The sequence below is a fragment of the Trifolium pratense genome, linkage group LG2 (genome assembly GCF_020283565.1).
Source record: "Trifolium pratense cultivar HEN17-A07 linkage group LG2, ARS_RC_1.1, whole genome shotgun sequence".
In the NCBI taxonomy this organism is placed as follows: Eukaryota; Viridiplantae; Streptophyta; class Magnoliopsida; order Fabales; family Fabaceae; genus Trifolium; species Trifolium pratense.
Window position 1 is genome coordinate 63,243,398 of NC_060060.1, and position 20,079 is coordinate 63,263,476.

General features: G+C 36.6%; 1 protein-coding gene across 1 annotated transcript in view; it reads left to right on the forward strand.

The window, feature by feature from the left end:
- Window positions 1–5,378: 5,378 nt before the first annotated feature.
- The window catches only part of LOC123905195 (kinetochore protein NUF2 homolog), a 42,490-nt gene continuing 27,789 nt past the window's right edge, over window positions 5,379–20,079 (forward strand). Inside the window, exon 1 of the mRNA XM_045954821.1 lies at window positions 5,379–5,450. Coding sequence (XP_045810777.1) covers window positions 5,379–5,450 — 72 coding nt within the window. The remainder of the gene's footprint in view (window positions 5,451–20,079) is intronic.

Sequence of the window (20,079 nt, forward strand, 5' to 3'; positions counted from 1 at the left end):
TGTCAACACATATACTTCCCACCTATACGTAAGACAAATAACATCGAAAACAACCAAGCACACAAGCATGGAACCACAACAAGCATAACCACAAGCATACCCTAATGCTATTGACGGAAATAAAAAGGTGCCCTTACCTCGGCAATGCTTCCAACCAAAAACCACAACGTTTCACACTATCTACCGTTCGCGTTTCCTAAAAATAACGAGCGGACAATGCATAAGTTTCTCCCAAAATATCTTAACGAAACTAAACCTATCAACAAAGGTCTAGAGGTGTCTAAGGCACTTCCTAACACTCTCGGATATTATTTCCGAGTCCTCCCCATAGTGATTAAAAATTCCCGAAGTTAAATACACTATTTTTCACGAAACAAACACATTTTCGTTTTCAAAGCATACCATTGCTCTCTATGGTTTTAAACTTCAAAGGACACTTTCACACACTACCAAAACACTTGAAAACAACCTAAAAATTTTACGAAAATATCTCGACAAAATAATCGAGTTTTTCTTGCGTCGCAAGTTTCAAGTTTTTCTTTCCAAATACCATCCTATAATCATACTTTGACCCACCTATGATCATTTCATCAAAGCATGATCATTTTTATACACCAAAACCTTTTCAATCAACACAAAAACTCTTCAAAGTTTTTCACAAAACAAAGCCCAAAACTCTTTGCTAAATAACTTGTTTTCTTAAATCACAAGTTACTAGTTTTCTTTTCAAACAAGCACCATTGAAGAATCTTCTTTTAAAACCATGATCAAGCCTTCTCATTTAGGACTCAAAAAAATTGAAAACACATGGCCATACACTAAGGTATGCCACGGCCAACAACAACAAACAAGGCTAGCTCCTTGAATTTTTCATTTCAAAACCATGGCCTTGATCATTTTGTTCCCCAAAATTATTTCATTGATCAATCAAAACATTTTCCAAAACCCACCCAAAATCTCATAAAATTTTCTAAGTCTTTTGAGCATGAAAATAATTTTTCAAACATAAATCTTTGCCAAGATTTTTAACTTCTAAAAAGTCTTAAAACAACCTCAAATACACAATTAACAAAACCATTTTTCATATTATTGATCAATTAGAAATTCTCCAAAAACCCTAACCAAGAACAAATCCATGAAAAACTCACTAATCTCATGGAATCAAACAAGCTAAGCTTAAACAACACTAGTTAAGCTCTTAGAAACAATTTCCATGGATCAAAAATCTTTTATGAACTTTTCTAAAAATTTCTCATGAACCAAAATCTAACCAAACTTGGTGTTCTTGACCAACTAAAGAGAAAGGAAAGGAACTAGTTACCTTAGAGAAGAACTCTTGCAAACCTATGGATTCCAAAGAGCTTGAAATGGAATGATTTGGTGAAGGATTGAAAATTTGGTGATGAGCTAGGGCATGGAAGGGACTCACGGCCAAGCAAGAGAAAGGAGAGGTCTTTGTGATATTTTCTAAGTACAAAACAATGACCAAAGTCATCCTATGTAAAGGCATCATGATCATTCCTAGCCATAGGATCAAATAGTGCCACTAAAACAAGATTAAACCCTAACCATTGGATCGATCCAAGTCTATCCTCTTAAGATATTTTCTTTCTCTCATGAGAACTCACGCCTCACAGACGAGTCGCATTACGCTTACGGACCAAACTCGCGAAACTAGAAAATTTAGAAACTAAACGTTCGCCTTAAACGATTTCCAAAAATTATCGCGAAACATTTTTCCCCGACTGTATTTTTCATTCCTAACTCTTAAAAATATTCTAAAGTCATATCCCAACTCAAGCCGATATATAAAGTTCCCATCTAAAATATAAACGGATTCGGAGTTAACGAAAATTCGGAACAGCGGGTAAACTATTGCCCGTTTTTTCAAAAACTAGAATAACGCGAAAAATAAAATTCCAAGGATACAAGAACATCCTCCTTCCTATAAGAAGACTAGGAAAATAAACCCCGTGCCATTCCGACACTCGAGCACAAAACAGGCACGATCTCAGCAAACTATGTCGTTATAACGACGATACTCGAACTAATAACCTTCAAACCCTAATTAACCTATCCACAACCCATGGTCTTTCAATCGAAGAACCTAAAAATCATTCCTTAGCTCAACAAACAAACTTCGGAATCGAAATCTACGCGAAAAACTAAGCAAAATAGGTTCCGGGTGCAAAAATCCCTAAAAAGTCAACAAAAGTCAACCCTCACAAACCAAGCCTGCGCGCGTTGCGCCAGGACCAGAACCTACAGGATTATGGGTCTTACAAGAAGAGAAAATGAAAGAAGAAGACAAGAAACCACAAGAGTCAGAAATTATCATCATCTCTTCAGAGTCCGAAGCTGAAGAAGATGAGATAGATGCTGACTATGCTGAGTTTTTAGCTGGATATGTTCCTGAAGAGGAACAAGAAGAAGAAGACGAAGAACAAGACCCAGAGCCTATAGAAATTTCTTCAGATGATTCTGAGGCGAAATCTGAGATTTCCTCTGAGAGTCCATCTGAATAGGATTAGGTTGTCTTTTTCTTTTGCTAATGTATTCAGAGCATATTCAGCTATTTTTAAAAAAAATTTAATGAAATTCTGCTTGTGTTTCTGTGTTTCTTTTTTTTTTTTTTTTTTAATAGCAATTTTAATGAAAATTGAAAAAGGAAAATAAAACGAATCAAAAACAACATAAACAAAATAAGCAAAGACATAAAAATTATAAGGTAATTGTTCAGAGAGTAAAACAAATAATAACCAGAAATAAAAACAAGCAAAAACATGAAAAGTGCTTAGAGGCCTAGGGTTTCTTAAGAAGAGCTATGATGGTATCAAATTTGTCGTTCAGAGTGTCCACTTTGGAATCCAGCTTGTCCACCTTGGTTTCAAGAACTTGGTTATCAGAACGCTGTCTTTCAATAGCCTGCTGCAAGACACTTAATTGATCCACATCTGCTTCCAACGGAGCCTTTCCTTTATCAGAGGAAGATCCATCATCCTCTGAAAACCCAAGCATAAGAACTTCTTGTTGATTCAACAGTTCAGCCTCTGAAGCAATCCTCTCAGTCTCTTGAGAAATTCGTGCAGATTCAATCCTCTGATCTTCTAAACTCTTGAACAACTTGGAGTCCACCCAGCAGTTCTTGAACACATTAAGTAGCAATTCATCAGCAGTTTCCCTTGCAGACAGAGCAGAAATCCTAGCAAGCTCAATTTCCTCATGATTGAACATGGTTAACCTCTTCAGACTGACCCTTGCAAGACCTTCCCTCATAAGATTGACAACTTCCAGATCCCTCTTACCAATCACAGCCTTGATATCCTTACCAACCAAATCCAGAGCATGACAAACCTTGGCCTTGATAGTAGATACTTCAACATCCACATCAGAAGGACAGACCAAGAACCTGTTCTTAATATTAGACAACCTAAGAAGATCATCATAAAGCTGATTGGATAGGTTACTAAAAAGGTCAGAAGGTGTGGGAGAGATATAGGGAATTGTGGAGTGTTTTGGTGATTCAGGAGCAGAGTTGTCAATAAGAACAACATCTACCTCTGAAGGGCAGGGAGCACAAGTATGAACACGCTCAGGAGAAACATGTTCAGCACCTGAGTTAGGGTTAAGTCCAGGAGCTTGTTCAGATGATGTGGGTTCATAAGTTGGTTCAGGAGATTTTCTAGGAGAGGTTTGTTTGATGGGAGAGTTAATTGGTGCATGTGTGATATCTGGTTTGAGGTTCAAATGATGGTTTGGTAGAAGTTTCTTGTTGTGGTTGAGTTGGTGGTGATTTTGTTTTGGGAGGTGATGTGGGCTTGGTGGTTTCATGAGTAAAAAGATGATTGTTCAAAGAATCAGGGCTTAAATGTTTTTCTAGTTCAGAAAAAGGGTTGTCAGAAGGAACTTGTTTATCCTTCTGTTGAGATTTATCAGAAGAACAAGCAAGTTCTTCTGAATTGTCAGAAGATGAAATGTTAATAGGGTTAGGGTGGATAGTTCTGAGGGGTTTGGTAAAACCTATTCCAATTTCAGCTTCATTAAATACATACTTAGGAGTCTTACCTTTTGTAACAAGAACTGGTTTCTTTTGCAGCTTAGCAGCAAGAGTCTCTTCATCAGAACTAGTCTCTTCTGAATCACTTTCATCCTCATCAAGATTGATTGGCTTTTGAGATGATTCTTCAGCAATCTTCTCAACAGCAGCTTCATGTTTCCTCTTTGTCCTCTATTCAGCCATAGATTGTTCAACTTTGATTTTCTTCTGAGCAAGAAGATCTGGCTGAACTTTCACCTCTTGTGTATCAGCTTTCCTCTTAGACTTCCTCTGTCTAGGTTTATACATATTCTCAGGAGCCTTAGGAACCATTTCTCGGGTAACAGTAAATCCTTCATCTTGTAGCTTCTTCAAATAATCCTGAATGACTTCCTCTGCATCCAATTCAGAGATTAAAGGATAACCATCTACATACAATCGATCTTCTAGATGAACTGTGAATTCTTGAGCAGGTTGAACCACCTTAGTATCGATGAGATGCATTTTGGTGAGAAAACTAGCAGTCAGAACTTCTGGAGTAATCTTACAAGCCACAAGTTCTGGATAGAACTTCTTCAGATTTTCTATGATGTGACCTTGAAAGAGAAGATCTGATAGCAATCTAGGATAAACAATAGTTGTTTTCCTCTGAGACTTGCTTAAGAAGATGGCTTCACAGATCCTTTCAAAGAAATAATCTCCCAGATTTACTTTCTTTTCAGTCAGAAGAAAGTAGATCAGATGACGATGAGTCCAGGAGATAGTATCAGTACCACCCACTATTGGACTGATAGAAGAAAGGATTATCTTGAACAAAACTCTGCATTCATCCGTCAAACCCTTAACTTTTCCCTTTAGCTGCATATCCACACACATCCTATGCAGAAGATCTTTTCTAAAAGTAGTATCCTTTTCAAAATTATCTAAGACCAACCCAGAGTTTGGCAAACCCAGTAGAGCATTAAAATGAATCTTAGAAAAGGTGAGATTGATACCACACACATTTGACCTAATCTGAGTACCGGTGAATTCCAGAAGACCCGTTTCTTTCCTAGTTTTTCCCTTCAAACTAGGATCCCTTTCAATAGCTGCAAGTTTTTCTTGCTTAGCTTCGTACTTAGTAAAAACTCTAGCTTTCATCCAGAATTTCTTCAAGAGATCTGGGTAGATAGGACCATTTAGCATCTCAAAATATCTATCCCAACCCTGAGTAGTAAAGTAGGGCTTCACATCAAACCCATTAGCTTTCAAACTTTCGAAGTCGACCATCTTCTCAGGGAGTAGAGTCAGCAGAGATTCAGAGAATTCCATCTCGTTCCCAACTATTTGTAGATTCTTGAACATGAACGGAGGAATCTTAGTAGGGTTCGCTGACGTTGATGTTGGAGTTGAAGTTGAGGCAGACATGATGGAGGTTTGGGTTAGGGTTGATGCTAACGAGAGAGAGAGAAAGAAAGTTTTGTTGAAGGTTTAGAGAGAAAGAAAAGTGTAGGTTGTGAGAGTGAAAAGTGTGCAAGTGTATTGTGTAAGTTTATTTAAATGCGTACAGTTAACATAAAAATGGCAAATTTGGGAAGTTACGCTTATTGACAAAAAATTTGAATACTAAAAGTCATCATAAACCACCCACTACCTGACACACATAAGCCACGTGTAAAAGATTACTTGGTAACTGCCAACTTAGTGAATAACTGCTCAGTAGCGAAGACTGAACGTTTTCCACTTAGATAGGTCAGAGCCTCTGAGTTGAAAAGATTCTATCAGAGTCAAGTACTTCAGAGCTTTTGTGTTCAGATGTTCTGAAACAGAAGTTCTGATGTACATAACCTCTTACACCTTAGAAGCCAAAAAAAAAAAAAAAATTATTCAGAGATTGAAAACATGTTCAGATGTTTCTTTATAAAATCAAATCTTTCAACAGGTAAGGCTTTAGTAAATATGTCAGCCCATTGATTTTCAGTATCAACAAACTTAATATCTATTATGCCTCTCTGAACATAATCTCTGATGAAATGGTGTATAATTTCAATATGTTTGGCTCTAGAGTGAAGGATAGGATTTTTAGAAAGATGAATGACTGCAGTATTATCACAATATAAAGGAATATTGTGACTGCTTACTTGATAATCTTCTAGCTGATATTTTAACCAGAGTAGTTGTGTGCAACACTTCGCTGCTGAAATGTATTCTGCTTCTGCTGTAGACAAAGCTATAGTAGTTTGTCTTTTACTAGCCCAGGAGATAAGGTTTTCACCAACAAATTGACAATTGCCACTTGTGGATTTTCTTTCAATTTTATCTCCGGCATAGTCAGCATCACATAATCCATTTAGCACATAATCATTGGATTTCTTATAGAGAAGTCCAAGATTAGTTGTTCCTTTCAGATACCTGAAGATTCTCTTTACAGTAGTAAGATGAGATTCTCTAGGATCTGACTGGAATCTTGCACATAAGCAAACACTGAATAAAATATCTGGCCTAGAGGCTGTCAGATAGAGTAAGGAACCAATCATACCTCTGTAGACTTTTTGGTCTACTTTTCCTTCATCTTCTGTCTTGCTCATGTTGGTAGTTGAATGCATGGGAGTGTTCATTATCTTGCAATCATCTAGGTTGAACTTCTTCAGAAGTTCTTTTGTGTATTTTGATTGATGAACATAAGTTCCTTCCTTCTTCTGATTAATTTGAATTCCAAGAAAGAACTTCAATTCTCCCATCATGCTCATTTCAAATTCATCCTGCATTATCTTAGAGAAATTCTTGCACAAGGAAGCATTAGTTGAACCAAAAATAATATCATCAACATATATTTGAATGATTAAAATATCTTCTTTGGTTGTTTTTCTAAAGAGTGTGCAGTCAACTTTCCCTTTCTCAAAACCCTTTTCAAGAAGGAAATTACTGAGTCGATCATACCAAGCTCTTGGAGCTTGTTTCAGACCATACAGTGATTTCTTCAATCTGAAAACATGTTCTGGGTTTGAGACATCTTCAAAACCAGGAGGTTGTTTGACATACACTTCTTCAGAAATGAAACCATTTAAGAAGGCACTTTTAACATCCATCTGATACAGAGTTATTCCATGATTAACAGCATAAGATAGAAGTAACCTGATAGCTTCAAGTCTAGCTACTGGTGCAAAGGTTTCAGTATAGTCAATCCCCTCTTGCTGACTATAACCTTGTGCAACTAGTCTAGCCTTGTTTCTTACCACTTCTCCTTGTTCATTCAGCTTGTTTCTGAATACCCATTTTGTTCCAATAATGTTCTTGTGTGAAGGTTTGGGCACTAGACTCCATACATCATTTCTTTGAAATTGATTCAGCTCTTCTTGCATTGCTACTATCCAAGCATCATCTTGCAGAGCTTCATCAACCTTTGAAGGTTCCATCATTAATATAAGACCAACTAAAGATTCCTCATTTCTCAGTTGAGATCTTGTCTTTCTTGGACTATCTTTGTTGCCTAAGATCAATTCCTCTGGATGTGATGATTTGTATTTGAAAGTGTTTCTAGGGGGTTCATCATCTTCAGACTCATCAACAGCAGGTTCAACAGCTGCTTCATTGCTTTGATGTTCAGGGTCTGTAGGAACTGTCATGTTCAGAGGTTCTTCAGAGAATGGATGTTCTGAGTAGTTTGGAATATCTGAATACTGATCCTCTGATACCTGAAATCTAGACAAACCTTCCACAAGCTCTGACACTTGGTCAGGCTCTTTGTCATCAAACTTGACATGCATAGTTTCTTCCACAGTATGTGTTTCAGAAATATACAGTCTGTATGCTTTTGAGTGTTCAGAGTATCCTATAAAGATACCCTTATAACCTCTAGCATCAAATTTCTTTAGATGGACTTTGTTGTTTAGAATGTAACAAGTACATCCAAACTGATGAAAATAAGAAATGTCGGGTTTTCTTCCTTTGAACAATTCATAAGCAGTTTTGTTCAACTTAGATCTGATATAGATTCTATTTTGAACATAATATGCTGTGTTTACAGCTTCTGCCCATAAAACATTGCTACATTAGTTTCATGCATCATGATTCTGGCCATTTCTTGCAGAGTTCTATTTTCCCTTTCTACAACCACATTTTGTTGAGGATTTCTAGGAGAAGAGAATTCATGCAAGATGCCATATTTTTCACAAAAGTTTTCAAAAGGTTCATTTTCAAATTCTCCACCATGATCACTTCTAACTTTTAAAATAGTGTAGCCTTTTTCATTTTGAATTTGTTTGCAGAAGATGCTAAACTCATCATAAGCTTCATCTTTTGTTGTTAGGAATTTCACCCAAGTCCATCTACTGTAATCATCAACAATTACTAATCCATACTTCTTTCCATTGATAGAGGCAGTGTTAACTGGCCCAAACAGATCAATGTGAAGAAGTTCCAATGGTCTTGAGGTAGAAACAATGTTTTTAGGTTTAAAAGAAGATTTTGTAATCTTTCCTTTTTGACAAGAACCACAAAGTGTGTTTGAGTGATATTTAATTTTTGGTAAACCTCTGACAAGGTCGAGCTTGCTAAGCTTAGAGATTAACCTCCAGTTAGTATGGCCTAACCTCTTATGCCAGATCCATTTTTCTTCACTCAAGGTCAAAAGACACACCACTTTTTGTTTATTCAAATCAGAAAGATTAATTTTATAAACATTGTTCTTTCTCATACCTTTGAATACAATGGAGTTGTCAGATTGTTTAGTTACAGTACATGATTCCTTATTAAAGACAACTATATAACCATTGTCGCAAAATTGACTTATGCTCAATAGGTTATGTTTGAGTCCATCAACTAACCAAACATCATTAATAGAAAGGGAAGAGTTACCTACTATACCTGTACCTATTATCTTTCCCTTTTGATTGCCTCCAAAGCCAACAGAGCCTCCTTCTTTCAGAGTCAACTTAGAAAATAATCGTTTGTCACCAGTCATATGCCTCGAGCATCCACTGTCCAGATACCATGAGCGATTCATGATACCTCCTTGAGTGGTAGGCTGTATGAGAAACAACTTAATCATTGCGGTAGAACTCTTCATCACAGTTAATGATAAAGTCATCCCAGTATTCTTCCTCTTCATTTCTCAAGTTCTGATTGCGAACTTGAGAACTTGTCAGCCATTTGTCTAGGACATAAGCCCTTCTTCCTCTGCATTGGACTTGTTTCCTTGCTCTAGGCAGGACATATCCTTTCCTAGTTGGTAAATCTGAATGGTACATTATTTCAGCTTTTGGTACCCATTTGCTTCTGGGTCCACGCTTGTTAGTCCACAAATGCTTACTATGTTGCTGAGTGTTAGAGAAGGATTTTGATTTGGAATAATAACTCTTTTGAAACTTTTTCTTTGTTTGAGAGTTGTTATTATTCCAGGATTTGGATTGTTTATGATTCCAGAATTTGTATATATCACCAATCCATTGTTCTGATTGGTTATATCTACTGACTCTAGAATCATAAATAATCTGAGTCCTGTATTGCCTCTGAGGTTTGAAGTTTGACTTTTTTCTTTTAAAAACTTCTGAGCTTTTAGATTGACTTGCCTCAAGTACTGAAGTTCCTTTAGTTCTAGAAGTTGAAGTCTCAGAGATTGAAGTTTTCAGAACATCTGAATTAATATTCTCAGGTTCTGAATAACTCCTATCTTCTGAACTTTTCTTTCCAGATCCTGAGGAACTTGGTTCCTCTGAGCTGTCAGCTTCTAATTTTCTCAGATCATAATCCTCTTCACTTTGTGGTATAACATAATAAACCCAAGATTTTCCAACCTTTTTGGGATAAGTCTTTAGCTTTGAATATGTTCTACCATATTCATAGCCAATTCCTTCTCCTCTATGTCTCATGACATTATAAATTAAATTTGCAGCTTTGCTCTTTCCAAAGTTGAGATGCACAAACTGTTGAAGAGCCAATTCCTGCTCATCAATAGGATTGTGACAAACAGCACAGCCTTTTTCAAAGTCATTTACTCTGTTCAGAGTTTCTTGATATAGACCTTGAAAATGACCTTCCTGTTCACTCAGAGTGTAACACCCAAACCCATTATTTATATATTTCTACCTTAGTAAAATCTTTTTCAAAATACGCAACGGAAAATCACATTTAATTTATTGAATATCGGTTCGAGTATTACACTCCTCTTATCAAAATAATACCAATGTAATTAATTAGTAAAAATAGTGTTTATACAAATCTTTGAATCAAATAATGTATTTATTGATTATACAAAACAACCCAGACAATAGACTTTATATACATATAAAACCCCTTTCCCGTGTCACAATCAGAGCGGAGCTTCATCGACGACTCGACATCGAATACCACAAAATCCTGTAAAATCTGGACCCCCAACGATCCAGCACATAACACATAAAAGAGAGTTAGATAACATACTCAAAATATAAGTGTAAGTAAATGGTACTTAAACACTTCTTCATAAAGACATGCATAATCATACATTATACATATACACCACCATCATTCATGCATATTCATATATCATGCATATACTTCATTTATCACATAATCGATCATCCACAATTATACACCAAACATATAGTTTCACGTCGTCTCGGACAATACCAAAACATCAACAAATACACATAACTCAATTACAAATAGGAATACACATAAAGTTCCTAATGTAATCTATCACCACAAATACACGGTTCAGATTATGGTCATGACGGACCCTGCGTTGTTCATTTTATAGTCATGACGGACTCTGCTCCTCACATACGGATTAACAATCAACATTTACCAAGTACGTGTCAAACATTATTTATCATAACATGCACACATAATCCCTAATGCAATCTAATGCTTCACATTCATGTTATGTCCTCTAGACACCTCTAATGCATGTGGTACCATCTTCTTTATTAGAGTATCTCACCTCTAATATCCTTCTTTATCGGATAAATATAATCCGATATCCTTCTTTATTGGAATATCCAATATCACATATATTCATGAATGCATGTATATGTTTTTCATGAATTCACTCACAATCATTTTAATTAGCATTAAGCTCTTCCTTTACTAATGTGGAACACTATCCAACATTACTTCTTTATTAAGATAACACTATACCTTAATATACGTCTTTATTAGAATAATATAATTCTAATATCCTTCTTTATTAAGTTGATTAACACCTTAATATACTTCATTTATACTTCATACATGATTAACAATCATTATAAGCATCAACAAGCATCAACAAGCATTAACAATCATCAACAAGCATTAACAATCATCAACAATCATCAACAATCATCAACAATCATGTAAGAATAAGACACTGATTCGAAACTACATGCAAAGGAAGACAACAGATGAAAATCTGTGAAATCTGCTACATTTTCGCCTGGGGCGAAACTAATTTCGCCTGGGGCGAAATTCTACTGGTTGCCCACTGCCCTAATTTCGCCTGGGGCGAAATATATTTCGCCTGGGGCGAATTTCCTGCAGAATGGACTGGTTCTCACACAGACAAATTGTGCAGGATTTCTGCAGGACAGCCTCTCATTGCAACGATCATAACTTGGGCTACGAAAGTCCAATGGAGACGCACATATACTCGTTGGAAAGCTAACAAACAGGGTTACAACTTTTATGTTGGCCACTAAAATCAGTTCACAACGAAAAGAGGTCAAAAATGCACGTAAAGGTTCAGACTTCATAGATAACAATTTTCTACATTTCTCATTTCAAACTCTAAACTCTCAAGACTCTCACATAAACCATTTTTCATGTTATAAACCCCAAATAAGTTCATATTCAAGTGCAACAAGCATATCTAAACACAAAAGGACAGTTCATTTCTCAGATCTACATCATAAACATCGAAAAAGTAAAGATTGAACACTTTTTCATCAAAACTCTCAAGAACACAGTTCTTGAGTTTAATCCTTCATAAACTCGTATTTTACCCATTAAATCCGTTCATTAATCATGTTAACAGCATGTTAAACATATTAAGAACCTTAGGAACGATTTCCATCAAGAAAATCCGTTCTAAGCTAAAACGAAAATGGGGTGGAGGAAGTTCGGGTGAGGAGAAATCGACATTCTCCCCTTCCTCGAGTCACCCACGAATATGAAATCTACTCTCTTACCTGGATTCGAAGAAAACACGACGAAGATCTCGAATCTCTAGATCTCCCCTTGCCTTAGCTCCTCAAGCTCTCTCTTCCTCCCTCAAGAACACAAAAGACATGAGAAATGAATTTCTCTCTCTCTTCCTTGCCCTTAATGGGCGCCCCCTCACACACACTCAAGGCCCATTGGGCCTCAAGCCCAATTGGCTTGGCCCAATAACACGTTAACTCTCTCTACTCGCTTAATAACTAAAGTACTCGATAAATAACTCTAGTTATTAACTTAATTAAAATGCCACGTTAAATAAAATATTTTAACACATAAAAATAATAATATGAAAATTGGGTCGTTACAACTCTCCCCCACTTAAAAGATTTTCGCCCTCGAAAATTACGCAACTAAAGCAACTCCGGATAACTCCTGTATCCGACCCTCCAACAAAACGCTCAAAACGCTACACATTACCAAGTTTGACAAAATTAGTTTATCCCATCCAACACAATTTTTGTCCATTTATCAACAAGAGATCAAGGACGGCCAGTTCCTCAATTTGTCGATAAATATTCAACAATCATGACATCGGCACAAACCATTCTTAGCAAACCGCTAAAACATCCACTTCGCACGAAACATCCATAGACTCACATTCTACGGCCTCACAACGTTACCCTAAAACAACCAATTGAAAACACTCCGAAAGGACGTGAAATACTCCACAACTCCCCAAATCCTATAAATCTTTGATTCCCTCATGAATCACTTAACCGTGTGACATCACTTATTCATATTCGAATCTTATTCCAACTTATCACTTGATATTTCAATTCCAACAATCACTTGATGACCAACATTCTCAAACTTCATTGACACATGTTAAAACCACCGTCTCTAACCGTCAAATTCCTTTTCTCACATTGAGTCGAATTCAATGCGGCTACTCTGTTTCCAAGTAATCTCTCAACCAATATTTGCATTCCTTAACGCAAACATTTTCCAATACCACTTCTCCTTAATCCCTTAGCAATTCGCTACTTCAAACTTAGGCTACTGCCTAAAATTGGTTCTCCAAACAATCATAACCTCTATCTCGTTAATTCCAAACGACATCTTCAATTCGCCCATAATCCATCTATCGATGTTCCTCATCATCTTGCATTGCAACAAGCATACTCTTCTCCGTTTATTCACTCATCGGTTTCTTATTCACCTCCGATCTCTACCAATCATCATCTCTCTATGGATAGCTATCTTTAAACCTCTGCTTAGTACCTTCGATCCCAAAATCAAACTCTTGAATTAAATCCACAAAGCTCCAAATACTCGTCATACGATCTAATCCCATCCATTAAATTCTAATCAACCTTTGTCTTAGTATTCTTACTAATGACTCCTTGTCTACTCCCAACATGACATTTCTAGAAAATTTCTAAAGATTCTCGTCCAAAATACATCTTAAGTTTATTCATCAAATCACTACCGTCCCATCATCCATGATGAAACAATTTAAAATCTTTTACTTCATTGTCACCGATTGTGACCATACCACATCAACATCCACGATGCATCTAACAACACTAGTCTCCACCGACTTTCGTATTCCATAGATCCAAATTTTCTTAGCAAATACTTACTCACTCTTATCTTTTGGGCACTACAAAATGCTCTCCGATACTTACCTTAGGCATCACCTTCAACTCCTTACTATATGTGCTCAAACACAACATCTACTCATATGTGCGGTAATCCTTTTCGCAAACTCTCACCTAACACAAGTCACTTCCAACATGACCTCCTATTACTCACTCTCAACACGTTCTCCAACGGCTAACTTTCTTATTCTTCATCATTCAAAAATAATACCTCTCTTTTAGCTTCATCTCCACTTCTAGGATCTCATTCAACTTCGACACAAATTGCCCTGTCATTATCCAAATCCAATTACCCTTTCTTCGGCAAGCCTCTCACAAAATCTTTTGAATTGTTATCCTACTTCCATCTTCGAATAAACTCGACTACTCATACAATCCTCACTTCCAACGATTCAACAAACATACCAATCCTATTATGATATTTCTCAATTCCATTCTCATCTACTTTAAAACTTACTTCCCTTCCTTGATTAATTAACACCAACGGTTCACTAATCTTCACATCTCTTTCTCTAAGCTTCTCAAATCTCTTCCGAAAGTCACTCCACACACTAGACTTAGAACTCCAAATTGTTCAACCAATTCATCCTACTATCATATGCACGACTCACATAAAGCTTCTTACTCAAGAATCCGGTACAACATCCGATCCACTTGGATGACAACTTACTTCAAAATCATCACCTCCTCAAGAATCTTAATCAATCCTTCTTCTTCATATTCGACTCATTTCGATCAAACAGGTACTTCAACTTTGGTCCACAAAACACGCCTCCATACTTTTAGTGCAACACACGATTTCCAATCATTCCGAATACTCTTCATCTTACTTAACCAATCTCACTAACGCCTCTCGGCGAAACACTTGGTCCGACAACTCCTCTTCTAATAGTTTCTCACAACTTGTTACGCCCATTCATTCCACTTCGAACGACGTCGCCAATTCCTGAATATTCCGCTTCAAGAACATCTCTACTCATCTCATCTTCTCACGATCGAGACATCTCGGAGGGATATAACCTTCTCCCCCACTTATCTCAAACCCACCTACACTCTTCCATTAGAACTTCTGGTGCTCACACCTAACGGTTCTATCGTCTCTAAACATATTCTTCCTAAGAAGAAACTAGTATCGACATCGTTTATACGCATGTCGCATACAGGGGACAAAACCTAACCCACGATACCTAAACACTAACACAAATTCATGCAAGCATTCAAGTAACCTATACTTCCCTCACTTCTCAAAGTTAGGAAATCAAAACAACACAAGAAAAATGAACATTGCATAGCAATAATTCATACTCACATTCAATCAACTCAGAACAAGACATCAACAAAATAACTTTCTTGTCTGGCTCCCTCGCTTAGCAAAAGCTAGCGAGCTCCCGGCGAGACAAGTCAAAAACATTCACAGGATTTAGCAAGACTTAGCGAGACTCAGCGAGGTTCATTCTTCGCCTAGCGAGCACATCCAAAAATCTGGGTGCTCTGCTACGGTTTTGAACTTACGCTCACTAAACTCTCGTTTTTTCGACTCACTAATCCACAAAATCCAAAACATCAAGCATATAACATCATTATAGACTTGAAAGCACAATTAGAATCATGCATCACAATTACAACATAGAATTATGAGATCTTCATGTTTTTACTCATAAAACGCATAGCAATTCAAATGCCTAGTAATCATCTAGCACATGTTATAAACAAACATATAACAAACACATACCAGGACACATTAATATCCTACTCTTCTCACCATTTTGAAAATTAATTTCCACTTACCCAAAAGAAAATAACTCTATATTTTCACCAAAATCTTCAAGAAATAATATTAGTTTTTAAAATTATTTCAAATCATTACCACATGCAGTTTTATATCATGCCGGATCGTCACATGCAGTTTTATATCATGCCGGATTATCACATGCAGTTTTATATCATGCCGGATCGTCAACAATTAGCAAATAAGCATCAATCAATCAAGTTTAAACTACACAAAGGTTAAACTCTAAGCATATACAACTATTATAAACATAGAAGTATAGCACTCACACCACTACTCAACAAAAGAATGGATCGATTAATCCAATTCACACCACTCATAGTTTCTAAATGAACAACATAAGTGATTTCACAAAACAAACACAACAAAATTGTTAGACAAACACGACTGACACACAATACTCACTTGGTCTGACTGCACAGACCTGCTCTGATCGACACATAACCCACACAGTCCCAAGACAACGGGGCTCTGATACCAATTGTAACACCCAAACCCATTATTTATATATTTCTACCTTAGTAAAATCTTTTTCAAAATACGCAACGGAAAATCACATTTAATTTATTGAATATCGGTTCGAGTATTACACTCCTCTTATCAAAATAATACCAATGTAATTAATTAGTAAAAATAGTGTTTATACAAATCTTTGAATCAAATAATGTATTTATTGATTATACAAAACAACCCAGACAATAGACTTTATATACATATAAAACCCCTTTCCCGTGTCACAATCAGAGCGGAGCTTCATCGACGACTCGACATCGAATACCACAAAATCCTGTAAAATCTGGACCCCCAACGATCCAGCACATAACACATAAAAGAGAGTTAGATAACATACTCAAAATATAAGTGTAAGTAAATGGTACTTAAACACTTCTTCATAAAGACATGCATAATCATACATTATACATATACACCACCATCATTCATGCATATTCATATATCATGCATATACTTCATTTATCACATAATCGATCATCCACAATTATACACCAAACATATAGTTTCACGTCGTCTCGGACAATACCAAAACATCAACAAATACACATAACTCAATTACAAATAGGAATACACATAAAGTTCCTAATGTAATCTATCACCACAAATACACGGTTCAGATTATGGTCATGACGGACCCTGCGTTGTTCATTTTATAGTCATGACGGACTCTGCTCCTCACATACGGATTAACAATCAACATTTACCAAGTACGTGTCAAACATTATTTATCATAAAATGCACACATAATCCCTAATGCAATCTAATGCTTCACATTCATGTTATGTCCTCTAGACACCTCTAATGCATGTGGTACCATCTTCTTTATTAGAGTATCTTACCTCTAATATCCTTCTTTATCGGATAAATATAATCCGATATCCTTCTTTATTGGAATATCCAATATCACATATATTCATGAATGCATGTATATGTTTTTCATGAATTCACTCACAATCATTTTAATTAGCATTAAGCTCTTCCTTTACTAATGTGGAACACTATCCAACATTACTTCTTTATTAAGATAACACTATACCTTAATATACGTCTTTATTAGAATAATATAATTCTAATATCCTTCTTTATTAAGTTGATTAACACCTTAATATACTTCATTTATACTTCATACATGATTAACAATCATTATAAGCATCAACAAGCATCAACAAGCATTAACAATCATCAACAAGCATTAACAATCATCAACAATCATCAACAATCATGTAAGAATAAGACACTGATTCGAAACTACATGCAAAGGAAGACAACAGATGAAAATCTGTGAAATCTGCTACATTTTCGCCTGGGGCGAAACTAATTTCGCCTGGGGCGAAATTCTACTGGTTGCCCACTGCCCTAATTTCGCCTGGGGCGAAATATATTTCGCCTGGGGCGAATTTCCTGCAGAATGGACTGGTTCTCACACAGACAAATTGTGCAGGATTTCTGCAGGACAGCCTCTCATTGCAACGATCATAACTTGGGCTACGAAAGTCCAATGGAGACGCACATATACTCGTTGGAAAGCTAACAAACAGGGTTACAACTTTTATGTTGGCCACTAAAATCAGTTCACAACGAAAAGAGGTCAAAAATGCACGTAAAGGTTCAGACTTCATAGATAACAATTTTCTACATTTCTCATTTCAAACTCTAAACTCTCAAGACTCTCACATAAACCATTTTTCATGTTATAAACCCCAAATAAGTTCATATTCAAGTGCAACAAGCATATCTAAACACAAAAGGACAGTTCATTTCTCAGATCTACATCATAAACATCGAAAAAGTAAAGATTGAACACTTTTTCATCAAAACTCTCAAGAACACAAAGTTCTTGAGTTTAATCCTTCATAAACTCGTATTTTACCCATTAAATCCGTTCATTAATCATGTTAAAAGCATGTTAAACATATTAAGAACCTTAGGAACGATTTCCATCAAGAAAATCCGTTCTAAGCTAAAACGAAAATGGGGTGGAGGAAGTTCGGGTGAGGAGAAATCGACATTCTCCCCTTCCTCGAGTCACCCACGAATATGAAATCTACTCTCTTACCTGGATTCGAAGAAAACACGACGAAGATCTCGAATCTCTAGATCTCCCCTTGCCTTAGCTCCTCAAGCTCTCTCTTCCTCCCTCAAGAACACAAAAGACATGAGAAATGAATTTCTCTCTCTCTTCCTTGCCCTTAATGGGCGCCCCCTCACACACACTCAAGGCCCATTGGGCCTCAAGCCCAATTGGCTTGGCCCAATAACACGTTAACTCTCTCTACTCGCTTAATAACTAAAGTACTCGATAAATAACTCTAGTTATTAACTTAATTAAAATGTCACGTTAAATAAAATATTTTAACACATAAAAATAATAATATGAAAATTGGGTCGTTACACAGAGCATTAAGCCTTTCTTGTAAAGCTTTTTGTTTGCTTAACACTCTGAGATGTTTCTCAATTACTTTGTTGAGAGCTGTTAAAAGTTGAGTTTTAGAGCAATCAGAAAATACCTCATCTGTAACTTCTGAGTCTGATTCTGATTCATCCTCTGAATCTGCATCTGAGTCGGTTGAAGCCATTAGGGCTAGATTTGCCTCTTCCTCTTCCTCAACTTCCTCCTCAGATGATAGCTTCTCAAAAGTAGCCATCAGACTCTTTTTCAATTTACTCTTAAATTGTTGCTTCTTTGAGCTGTATCTCTTGCTTTTGTCTTTGGCAGACATTTCTGGACAGTCAGCAATAAAGTGTCCTGGCTTCTTACAGTTGAAGCAATTCTTTTGATCATCCTTTTTGCTGACATAATTTCTTGAACTGTTTCCTCTGAAGTTTCTTTTGTTAAGCCTGTTCCATTGCTGAAACTTGGTGAATAAGGCAAACTCATCTTCACCCATTTCTTCCTCTTGGCCATCTGCAGAAGATTCCTCCTCAATGTCAAGAAGCTGAGTCTTAAGAGCTTTAGAAGGAATCCTAGTTGATTGTAAAGCCACAGACTTGGACTTCTTCTTAGCTTCTGAATCAGCATTCAGAACCATCTCATGGCTTCTGAGATTGCTTATCAGAGCCTCAAGACTCAGAGTCTTGAGATTTTGAGCTTCCTCTATTGCAGTGACCTTAGGTCTCCATGCAATAGGAAGACTCCTCAGAATCTTCTGAACATGGTCATAGGTAGAGTAACTCCTCTTAAGAACTTTGAGACCAGATACAAGGGTTTGAAACCTTGTGAACATAGTTTCAATGTTTTCATCTTGTTGCATGGTGAAGAGTTCATATTGCCTTATCAAGAGACTAGCCTTAGCCTCTTGAACTTTCTCGTTACCATCATAGGTAGCACACATAGAGTCAAAGATAGATTTAGCTGAGGACTTGTTTTCTATTCTGACATAATCCTCATGTCTAATAGCACCAACAACAATGTCCTTTACTCTGTGATGTTTAGTGTAGATTTTTAGGTTAGCTGGTGTGAGTAACTTTCTGTGCTCAATGGACAACCTTCCATGTTCATTTAAGTTTTCAAAAGTTACTCCCAGCTCAACCAAATCCCACAACTCATGATCAATAGCAGTGATATTGCTATAAAGTCTTTCCTTCCACCACTCAAATAATGAAGCATCACCATTGAATATAGGGGCTTTTCTATTGCCACTATGTTCATGTGATTCATTATTTAAATAATCAAAACCAAAAGCAACTCCAACTCTGCCACCACCACTGGCATCACCAGAATTACTTGTTCTAGTACTTTCGTCTCCTCCTCCAGACATAATGTTTTCACAAGATCTTTACTGTCTCACTGTTAAGTGAAAGTAACAGACCAGAGCTCTAGATACCAATTGAAGGTGTGAAAACACAAGAAGGGGGGGTTGAATTGTGTTTTAGCCAAGTTAAAACTTTTTCAAAGTTCTTAACTCAACTACAATGGCAGCGGATAAATAACACAATATAACGAGATAAGAGAGAGAGAGAGATCACACAAGCAATTTATACTG